General features: G+C 36.6%; 2 protein-coding genes across 2 annotated transcripts in view; both read right to left on the bottom strand.

The window, feature by feature from the left end:
* Positions 1 to 2644: 2644 nt before the first annotated feature.
* On the bottom strand, positions 2645 to 5173 carry LOC148942801 (glycine--tRNA ligase-like). Its single transcript, XM_089102359.1, has one exon. It carries the CDS (start codon positions 5171 to 5173, stop codon positions 2645 to 2647), a length of 2529 nt encoding a protein of 842 aa, XP_088958485.1.
* Positions 5174 to 6883: 1710 nt separating this feature from the next.
* Positions 6884 to 11622, bottom strand: part of LOC148942800 (glycine--tRNA ligase-like) — a 48064-nt gene continuing 43325 nt past the window's right edge. The window contains exons 7-8 of the mRNA XM_089102358.1: positions 9866 to 10053; positions 6884 to 7031 (exon numbers count right to left, since the gene is read on the bottom strand). Coding sequence (XP_088958484.1) covers positions 6933 to 7031; positions 9866 to 10053 — 287 coding nt within the window. The 3' untranslated portion in view covers positions 6884 to 6932. The remainder of the gene's footprint in view (positions 7032 to 9865; positions 10054 to 11622) is intronic.

Raw genomic sequence — 11622 nt, 5'->3', positions numbered from 1 at the left:
GAAAAGATGGGTATGAGAGGGGGGTTAGTTACCCTCCAATCACCATCGACTATTAAGAAGGGCACTAGCCCTTTAAATTTCCAATCGAATGAGCCTTTTTTGAAGTTTCTACGACAGCGCTTTCTATAAAAACCTTATATGTTCCCAGGGCATAAAATTTAAAATTTTATGTTCCCAGGGGAAAAATTTTAAATAAACATAATCTCTCTTTTTCTTTCAAAACCGAACAAAAGGTTGAACATTTTTTTAACTCAGGAAAGGATAAGGCAGACCCTGTACTGGGTAGTGGTGTCTACAGAATCCCGTGTTCTTCTGAGAAGTTTTACATTGGCAGGAACCATTAAAAACTCGGTGAACGTTTGCAAGAGCACAAAATTTCAATAGATAAGTCCCTGAGATTAAAAAATGACAATGACAACTTAGATTCGGCATTGGCTTCGCATACTTTTGTAAATCCAACCCATCTGGTTCTTTTTGACGAGGCAACCTTAATATCAACTGTTAATGGCGTACCACAAACTTTTAAAGAGGTAATTGAGATAAAAAAAATATATGAACCAAAATTTAGCAATAAATAGAGATACTGGAGATATTTCACTAAGCCCTATTTACGACAATTTAATCTTGAAGGACTCAATCAATATTTTCATTCGAAAAAACTTAAAACAACCTATTTGCATATCTAATGAAAACCGAAATTGTAGACCAGCTAAAGTTATCGCATGACGAAAGATCTTTGTCCAATCATGTTGGTAATTTTCTTTTCATTGATTCCTGCCTGGTTTTTTATTAAGTGTCTGTTCTGTTTTTGTACAGTAAACTTCGAAAGGTTAGATTTTCGTTTTTTTTTCCTTTTTTGTTTAGCACTGAGGACGACTTGGCGGAGGTCCTTGTCGAAATATTTGCTTATATTTTGTCATCTTCATGGTTCGCTGGCTGACAAAATCCTCGTTTTTTCACCCTTTTTGATTTTATTTTTCATTTTGTTACTTTCTCTCCTCTCTGAGTTTCGTTTGTAACATAGAGAAAACCGAATTTGTCGTTTTTAGCGGCACCAACCCGACCAATTCCAATCTTGTCCTTGACGGTATCACAATCCAGCAGTCCCAGTTCCTAAATTACCTTGGTATCACGTGTGGCCAGACGCCTAGGTCAACTAGAGGCTTGTTGGCTGAATCGGTCTGTAAATCTATCCGCTCAGCATATGGAAAAGCTGTCAAATGCAAGTGGTCATTTAATCGATATATTAAGTCAAAACTATTCAACGCCGTCGTCTCTCCTGCCATCTGAAATGTTGTCCCTCACCGAGTGTCGAAAAATACGAACCACGTACTACAGATTTGCAAAATGTTTGCTGGGACTTCCACTGAGATTTTCTAACATGGAGATCTCATCCATATATGGAATCCTTGATCCATCAACCAAGGTGATTGATCTAGAAAGGAGAGCCTCAAGACGATCCCTCAGTAAACTCTACGACTCACCGCTGACTCAACTGTTTCTGTGAATGAAATACCTGTATTTAATTTTCAGTGTTGAACATGTTTTTCTTCTTTTTTTATTTCATTTTGTACTCTGCTTTTTTTTCTCCATTTCTCCATTGTAAGCGGGCACAAACAACTGACTTTTTTGTCGTAATCATCTGAATCTAATACAACAATAGTGTTGCCTTTATCGGCTTTCGTAATAATCCTGGAATGATCTTTATGTAGTGCGCGGAAGACCAAGTTTTCATTTTAACTTTTTTTAATTTGGGTTATTAACAGAAGGTGAATCCAACAAAATTTCAACAAATTGTGATCTAACCTCAGCAATCTTACCACTATCTACACGAGAGTCATGAAATGCCCCCTCTGTGTTTGCAATAATTTTGCTATAAGGTATTTTTGAAGGGGCTATCGAAAATTTCAATCCTTTCAACAGAATCTAATTTTGCTCTGTTGTAAGGGGCGTGGAGCTGATATTTATCACAGCAGGGCCAGGATAGTAGAGTACTATATTCCATTTTGCAGAGACGTATAGGAAATACTTTGCAGAGACGTATAGGAATCACTGTTCTTTGCTTGCCTTATGTTCGACGCCATGCTATTTGCAGAGACCTCTACACTTTCTCAAAGAGAGTAAGTAGCCCCTTGCACCTATTGATCTGACGACTAATTGCATGATATGCCTTTACCATGGACATGCATCAATTCATACAGACGGTACAAGACTTGGCAGACATATTTTTCTAAGTTCAATAACCAAAAACTAGAGATCGTCAAATTGCGTATTCAAAGGTAGTTTTTGGCACCAAACGGTTTTTGGCTTCACCAAAAAACAGTATCTTTTGGCGCACTCTATGTTTGTGTATTCAGCAGAACTCGGAACACTGTATTGCGTGAAATTCAAACTTTACGCACCACATGGCTTCTGGTGGAATGTATACTGTAATCAGAGAACTATGCTAGACTTTTTTCCCAAAGAAATTGCCGGTTATTACCGACTGTCACTCGATACTGTTAATCCCACCTTACAATTGATCCTTTTGGATGAATTATTCCAGATGGTTACTGATTTGAGACAAAAATCACAAAAAAAACTAAACGTGTCAGCAGCGTTGCAAAATATTTTTCCTTTAATGGAAGTTCTTTACTTAAACATTTTATTCTTTTTTTCGAATAAAGGCAGGATACTTGGCTCTTACTTCGGTCCAACTTAATTTACAAAGGCACAGATTTTTTATAACGGCAGCCACTTCGTTCACTGGCAGTCGAACTTGTAGCGTTGTGTCGCGCTCCCTTAGAGTGCAAGAATAGGGCTTTTTAAGTGTGGTTTCATCCACAGTGACTGCAAAAGGCACCCCAAGTTCATCCGTTTTTGTGTAGAGATGTCTTACAGACATTGAGGTGATCTTGACATTCGAAATCTCTTCATCATTTAAATCTTGTGAGATTTGAGTCACAAAAGGTATAAAATCCCGTTTGTTACTCAACGGGTAAATTCCAACCTTGTATGGCGCTATTCTGGGTGGAAGCTTCAAAAATATTTTTTTATTATTACATTCTCGAACACTAAAGTTGTGTTCGAGTATTGTCCACATTATCCGCCCAATCCCGAATGAGGCCTCAATGACACTGGGCACGAAGTTTTCCACGTGAACCGTTTTCTTTTGTCTTCTCACTTCCAACATTTTTGAAGTAATTGAGTAAGATTTGTCATTGACCGTCACATCATATTTTCCTTTCTGTTTGATTGACGATTCAATGACATTACTTTCCACTTTTTCAATTTCCTGTTCTATTAGCTTCGTTATTTCTTGAAATTCTTTTTTAATTAGGTCTTTCTGAAGCTTTACAGTCACAACTTCTTCAATCTTTGGCTCAGAAAGATTTCTCTGAGCTTTCAATTTAGCACCTGTTGCCTTTGAATGCTGAGTGAGATCAAAAGTTGACCTGTCAGCACAGCCGGTACATTCAACCCATCCATATGAGGTAAGGCATTCGGCGTCCCAGCAATCCTGAGCATAATGAGCCATTTCTTTACTCATATGCTGTCTAAATCTTAACTTTTTTTCGTTTATACCGACTTTAATTAGGAACTGCTGAGTTTTCCCTATATAATACGCAAGGGTCTCGTCTTCAATTAGTTTCTGAGCGACAGCATCACCAAGCTTCATCAGCTTTGATGGTTTTCCCTCCATCTGCGCACACGCTGAATATAATAAAATATTCAAATCTCTGACACTGCTGAATTTGCAATGACTTTTATTTCTTGGATCAAGGAAATGTTCAATTTCTGCCATAGTAAATTCCCTGACTCGTAGAATGCCAGAACGCGGTGAAATCTCATTTCTAAAAACTTTCCCGATTTGTCCAGCCGCAAATGGCAGTTTTCCATTGTAGTTGTCTAAAAGACGGGGGAAATTGACAAATATGCCTTGAGCGGTTTCTGGTCTTAAATAACCCTGATTCTTGTCCGTTGGGCCAATATTTGTTTTGAACATTAAATTGAATTCTACTGGGTCAGTCACATCATTTTCATTACGCGACTTTATGTTAAACTGCCTCAATACGACAACCATTTCTGCTTTGGTCATTCCATCAAGTCGGGTAAGAATATTTGCACATTCTGCTTTAACTTGAGCTGTCGCACTTTTGTCCGCTTTGCGTTTTTCTAGCTCGTCTTTGATGAGGTGATCCAGTCTAAAATATTCACCAGTTTTAACATCTTTACACATGAAGTCGGTGAATTTTTCAACGTGTCCAGACGCCCTCAAAACTAATTCAGGAGTCACAGAAGAACATGTCATTAGATGTATTTGTTCCTGACAAATGAAGAATTTCTTCCATGCATCTATTATGTTGTTTTCTATATTACTACCCGCTTCGCCCAAGTCAAAATGACCTGCTATGCCTCCATATATTTCGAAAGATTTGTTATAGAAGAACCTTCTCTTCAAAAGATCCTCCAATCGATTTCGGTCAAGGAGTTCGAGTCCTATCGGTGTTATTTCTAATTCCTTATCTTCAAGAACTTTCTGTCTAGTATCCAATTCAGAAACTGCCTTCTTTATATCAGAGTCTGGAGCACCAGATTCCGTCAGTTCTTTGACAATATCTCCCTGTTCAATTACTGCTAGTCTCTGAGGGTTTATTGTTTCTTCAGTTGACTTATTGCTTGTACCATTGTGAGGTCTTTCGTCAGTCATATACGTATTTTGACATTGCTCTTTTGAGGCACGTCTCATCAATTTCGTTTTAGAAATTAGTATAGAGTAAGTAGGCATACCTTTTGTCACCCAGTGGTAGAAACACTTACTGCTCGAGCAAGCTAATCCAGTGAGCCAGTTTAGCCAGTTAGGAGCCAGAAGCCTTCTGAATATTGGATTCGGTCTTACGTCATTGTTGTCTTCGGTCTCAACAGTTTCTTCTACAGCAGGTGATATATTTTCACAAGTCATACTGATTGCATCATATATTTGGCTTTTGTCTGTCAGTTTTTCACTGTCAACTCGGATTTGAACAGGCTCCTTTGAGGCTGGAACATTAACATTCTGAGTTTCATTGACTGGTTTGAGATTCTCCGATTTTTCATCCATATCAGATTTTCTATGCTTCTTAATCACCCACGTGACTGCAATTCCAGTACATGAGACTGCAACAACAATACAACAATTTTTAATGATACTCATCTTTAAATAACTAATGAACATGACCGTATATATTGTAAAATTGACGTCATAGCTGTCACGCTGCTGCTGTTTTATACCAAAAGTGACGTCATTTTATCTGTAGTGATATGTTTATACAACCTGAAACGGCTTAATAAAAAAATATGACGTCATGGTAATTCATGAAAGCAAGGAGAAATTAGACTGATAATAGTAGAATGCACATGAGGAACATTTCATTAGTTCTCTAGTAAGTGTTTCTTAAGGAAACTAATTTACAAAATGATAAAGGCAAATAAAAACTGACAACAAATTATATTGTGATGAATTATTTAAATTTAGAAAGACAAACATACGCGTTCAGTTATGTTACGCTGTCTCATTGTTCGATTATAGCGTGTATATATGCGTATGTGTATGTACACATATATACGCATACAGTTACGCAAGCTCATATCTTTTCGTTGTGAATGGGTCCACGATCTTGCATAAAATTATCCATCTTCTAAATCTCTCTAAATCTCCAAAAACAATTCATTTTGCCAACATTTTCATCTAGGGCATTCAAATCATCAGCATAATCTAAATCTAGTAGTTTTAATTTCCCATCTGATTCTGTGCTTTGTCATAGCCTTCACCGTGTTCCTTAGGACAAAGTCCATCAAAATAATCCATATAAATGGGGATAGAACACAACGTTGCTTAACTCCTGACTCAATACGAAATCAGATATAAACGTCACTTCTTATCTTAACTGCAAACATGTTATTCTAGTACACAGTTCTAACCAATTGTATGTATTTGTCTGGTCTACCATACAAGGATAGGACCTTCACTAAAAGTATACCGACTACCTTTATTGCACAAGGGTTTTATTAAATTTTTTCTAAAACCGCTAGTTACCCCCCCCCCTCAAAACTCCTATTCACAATCGTCAATAATTTATCGTAAACTTTCCAATCCCCTTATTCTAAACATTCATTTACCAGACTATCAGCACCTGGGGCCTTATTATTTTTTAATCATATTGGTTCTGTCTGCGAAGGTCAGAACGACACAAAGCACAAGAGAGGATGAGTAGAGTAGGTAATTTTTCATGAGACTCGTGCGAAGGAATCTCCTCCCCAAACGCTAAAAAACATGCCTAAAATAAACTGAGATCCTACTTTGATCAGAAATACGATCGAGGATTTCACGAATGGAAATGAAGGATAAGGAAATAAATTGAAATGAGTGAAAAAACTAATTTTAAATGTATACGACCAGGAACATTTCTAAAACAGGGGATGATATACAACACTGTTTATCTGAGATAGATGCCCCACAAATTGTCAACCAAATTCTAAGCAAAAACATAGGAAATTACAACGGTTACAGAGTTCTTGCTACTAAACATTTAGGATGGTCACTGAAAGTTTTTTGAATGTTTAAGGATCCCCCAGAGACTGATTCAAAAGTTCCTCTCCTACAGAAAATTGAAAAATTGAGCTACTATTTCGACTACGACCCATGAGGTAGTCGTTGCGAAAACCGGTATTGGTACCTTCAATTTTTAAAGACATGAATTTTATTCTCAACTGCTTTGCATAACCCTGCAACTCTGAATATTTCAAAACGTAAGAATAGTCCTTTTCGCTCAAAATGTACGTACGCACCTTTTTAGTCACCTCAAAGTATACATAAAGAGTATAAACCGATCTTAAATTTTTCAGTCTTAAATAAAATACAGGATATGATGAAAGATCTTTACTTAAACATTTGTGCAGATAAAAAAGATAGCTTATTCTTGTTGAATAAAGGCAGGATACTTCGCTCTTACTTCGGTCCAACTTAATTTTCCACATGATAGATTTTTTATAACGGCAGCCACTTCGTTCACCTAAAATAAACAAGCTTATTAACAAAATTCAGAATCATTGAATCTTAATTCAAGACACTAACTTGCTCCTCATGGCAATTCAGAAGCACAAAACAATCTCATAAAAGAACAACATAAAATTGATGAATCCGTTCTTAAGCTCAGGAAAAACCCTTAAAACTCCATTTGTCCCACACACTAGAGCTCCCCTGTATAGCATGCAATCTACGCTGGCCAACTAGCAACAACGGTGCCTAGGAACTTCCACATACAGGCAGAGCATTATCACGACAACAACACCTCTCTATCTCTAGCTTCGCAGTTAAAGGAAGTACTTACAACAAATATATATATATATATATATATATATATATATATATATATATATATATATATATATATATATATATATATATATATAAAATTACACAAAATTTTGTTTACTTTTTTTTTCTAAATGTCAATCAAAGATTCTTAAAAACCCCTAAAAACAATATGGGATACTCTCCAGCGTTAAAACTTTTAAAAATGTTCAAATGGTATTAGAAGTGATCACTTTTTGGATATCGTCTTAGTTTCTTTTTTCAATAAACTTGAATAGTCAAAAACAGAAAAACGAGACATGAAAATATTCAATGACTTTCACACCTAAGGGGTTTGGAATTGCGTTCCAAGTACCCATGTTACAACAATAGCAATTTAAAGATCTCCTATCTAATTTTAAGAGGTGTTAAAATTTTCATCAACCCAGTTGTAACAGATGAAAAAACAGGGGAAGAACATGAATATGATATCAGTAAAAAAAAATCGAAAGGCACGTTTTACCTTTCCCAGTTTCCTAGAAAATTTTTGCTGTGTAATGCTACACCTTTTAGGTTACTACGACTGATGTAAGTGACTGAAGCTCCCATTAAAGGAACACATAAGGAAAAAATAGCATTAAAGGAATACAAATATTAACCAATTACAGCTCGTGAAAAAAAGAAGAGATCATAAGCATACAAGATTTTAAAACGTAGCTTTTTAAAAGTTCTCTTTTAAAAAGCTACGAAAATTTCTCTGTTTATTATTCGAAATTTCTTTTTTTCGGCCAAAAAAATGTCTCTGTTTATTTAAATTTTGAGCAATATGTAGAATTTTATAAAATTTTATGACTCATAAACAATTTTAAAAAGGGATATGGAACTGATCTACAAATGGTCCTGACCTCATCAGTGCCAACTGAAAAAAAAAGAAGAAAAATTCAGGCTACATATTTGAAGTCAGTATCAGAAATAGCGTCGACAAGATAATTTTATTTGACACACATAAACAAAACATTTCGCAACACCTGCTAAGAAAGTCCAAAAGGGCTTTCTGGCAGCAGGTGTCATTCTTCTCTATTCTATGCTTTCTAGTAGCACTTATTTTTACATTATTCTACATGCTATTCATACACCATTCATACATATACAACATGCACTCTACTTTCATAAAATATACACGTGATTAGTATTCTTTTGCAAGGAAAGATCTCTTGTTGTAGCCTTGAAGGATGCAAAGCAACTCGGATTTCTTTTTAAAATTGGAATTTTATCCCACACAGGGGGCAAAATTTCTATTTTCAAAAGAAGCTCTAATCATATTTCTAAATGAATGTACCATTTTTAGTGAAATACATAGTGTATCATGACTAACGAGATTATTATTAATGGGGGGAAAATCGAAAGAACAGGGAAGTACATTATTGAAATATTTATACGTGAGAATACTAACTTGATAATAACTATTTTTCGAAATAACAAGAACAAGTTTACACTTAATGTAAATTCATTAATATTATGAGCAATCAGTCTTAGGTGACAAAAATTTAGCAGCTCTATTTAGATTTTTTTTTGTATGACAAAAAATTTCTTGTCCATATGGAGCAGACGGAATGCGTGTTTAACTCGGCAAATCGCTACCGGAAATCTTGACAACTTTGAAGCTACAACATTTGAATGCGTAAGCAGCATAATTAAGTTTGACATGTTTCTTTTTTTCAACTCAAATCGAAGGAACTGCATTTTCAAAGCAGCAAAACAAATTTCATCTGGGTAAGTTTCGCTGAATGAATAATGGGGTCTCTTCTGAGTCCTCTACCTCAGTTTATCATGGAAGACGATATTTTACAAGTGATGTCGCGACAATTTTACAGCTTAAGGGAAACCATACGACCACATTCCGCCAAAAGCGTAGCCACATCACACACGCATAAAAAGGTGGCATTGGTTGACGACCCAACCACATTTAGGATAGTGGTATAAAGCAATTCAAAACTCTGGAATATACAAAAATATTTATTGATTGCGACAAAGTTGAAATGCAAGAGCAATTTCAAGCTCTTCATTATAATACTCTTCTTGTTGAGAAGTTTCACAGCGAAAAAATTTGACAAACAATTAAATAATTACTTTGTCCGTTTAGTTGGATTAAATTACAATAAAACAACAAATCATTGATGTCCTCTATAGTAGATTACTGGGAAGTATAAAAAAAAGAAGCTCGTCGTAAAAGGGTGGCCGGGTTGGTGAAATGCTGACTTTGAATCACAGAGATTTCAGCTTCGACTCTTGACGTTAAAGTCTAAGAAAGCCAATTTTGAAGTATAAATTTTCAAAGGTACGAGAATTTACTACAAGTGCTTTGCGTGGCGCCACTCTAACTGCTTCAACATTAAACCAGTTCCGACTCAGGCTCTGATTCCAGAGCGCTAGTAATCATCATAGCTACAACACCTGAGGTAAAATAGTTTTAAAGATCATATAACTTGAAATTAAAGTCACATAACCGATGCTTCCGAATGTGGTTCCATTCAATCAATCTTTATCTCTTACCGGCAGTCGAACTTGTAGCATAGAGTCCCGGTCCCTCAGAGTCACAGAATGGGGTTCTTTAAGCGTGTCAAAATCCACAGTCACTGCAAAAGGCACCCCAAGCTCATCCATTCTTGCATAGCGACGACCTACTGACACTGAGGAGGTGTTGACTTCAGACGGAATCTCTTGATCTTCCAAATCTTGTGCTAAAAAGAAAGAATAAAGTTCACCAAAAAGTAAAAAAATGATTACAAAATAACTATAACGCGGAGCCCCATCACAGCAAAACAGAGACGAATTTTGTACATGGGAACACGAAAGAGTTCGTGATTTCTTTAGGCTTATAAACAGTTAAGATATTTTTAAAGTTGCTGAACTATTTCATTTAGACACGTCAAAGAAGAAGAAAATGAGAATGACAGAATGAAGGGAGGAGAAATAGAGAGAGCATGAGAGAATAGGAAAAGAATTATTTGGCACGTACTAAATAAAAAAAAATGCTATTTTCCAGGTCGTGAAACTGGATGCTAACATAGACAATTAACAAAAAGAGAAAGAGACACCAAAAGAGGAAAGAACATAGATACTATTTTAGAGAGCAAAAGAAATGTAGCCAAAACGTGAGAAGAGATCAGACCAATAAGAAAAAACACTTCTTTATGATACGTGACAACAGTTAAACAGATTGGTCAGAAGCATTAATACCACAAGTACTATTAAGTTATTGCAGTAACAAACCACCTGAGGCCAACCCGGGTGTACCCGCTCCTTCTACTCCACAATCTCCAGAGGTTCACTCTTTACACCCTCCAAGTTCCAACTTCTTTCTTCGTCTTTTCTTTGTCAAGCTCTACATTGTGAGCTTTTGTCCGCACATCTTCTTGAGCTGGTGGTTGCTGATTCGTTGTGACCGTCTGATGTTGCATATAGATCTTAAGCATTTCCTATCTAGAAAGTCTAGTTACCGTTCTTCTTCTGCCTTTACTGGCAAAGTCTCGCAGCCGTATAGTAGTATGGAGCGTACGCCTGCCGAGTATATTCTGAATTTTTTTTTTAGCTCAATTTTGAGCTTCGACCACAGGGGTTTGCGCAGTCGCCCGAAGGCACACCAGACTATGCTGATCCTACCTTGAACCCCATTCGACGGTTAACGCTTAGCATCTATAAGTGATCCCAGATGTTTGAACTCTTTAACTCTATCAATATGATCCCTATTAAGATGCATAAAAGAGTTGATATCATTCTTAGTTGATAGGTATTTAGTTTTCAAGATACTGATTGCCAAACCTGCCATATCTGCGGTAGCCGCCGCCCTTATTATCATTTCTTCCACTTTCGGTGCTAAGTCGGATAGGAGAGTACCATCATCAGCATATTCGAGGTCAGCAAAACTTTCTTCGGCAGAAAATACCACACAATCTTCTTCGTTCGATGATTTCTTTATAATCCAATCTACTACGAAATTGAAAGAATTGGGGACGCTGGACAGCCTTAGCGAACACCGTAATCTATTTCAAAGAGTTCAGTCTGTTCGCCATATACTCGGATATTACTCTTCATATCTTCATAGCAAGCTTTGAGCAGGCCAAGCAATTTAGTTGGGACACCATCTTCCGGAATTATCTGCCAGAAGAAAGATCAGAGTGTAGTCAAATGCGGCAATGAAGTCGAGAAAGATGGCGATGATGTATTGTCCGAGATTTAATCGATTGTGAAGGGGGAGTCGCAAAGTGAAAATATGATCGACACACCCATTCCTGGGCGGAACCCAGCCC

This window comes from Artemia sp. Qi Xiang Cuo, chromosome 16 (genome assembly GCF_049724085.1).
Source record: "Artemia sp. Qi Xiang Cuo chromosome 16, ASM4972408v1, whole genome shotgun sequence".
NCBI classification, from domain to species: Eukaryota; Metazoa; Arthropoda; class Branchiopoda; order Anostraca; family Artemiidae; genus Artemia; species Artemia sp. Qi Xiang Cuo.
Note: the sequence above shows the minus strand (reverse complement) of the source record. Positions and strands in the feature narration are given on the sequence as shown.

Bases quoted from the DNA above. Each gene is read 5' to 3' on its own strand.
- LOC148942801 (XM_089102359.1), bottom strand. From the start codon at position 5,173: ATGAGTATCATTAAAAATTGTTGTATTGTTGTTGCAGTCTCATGTACT.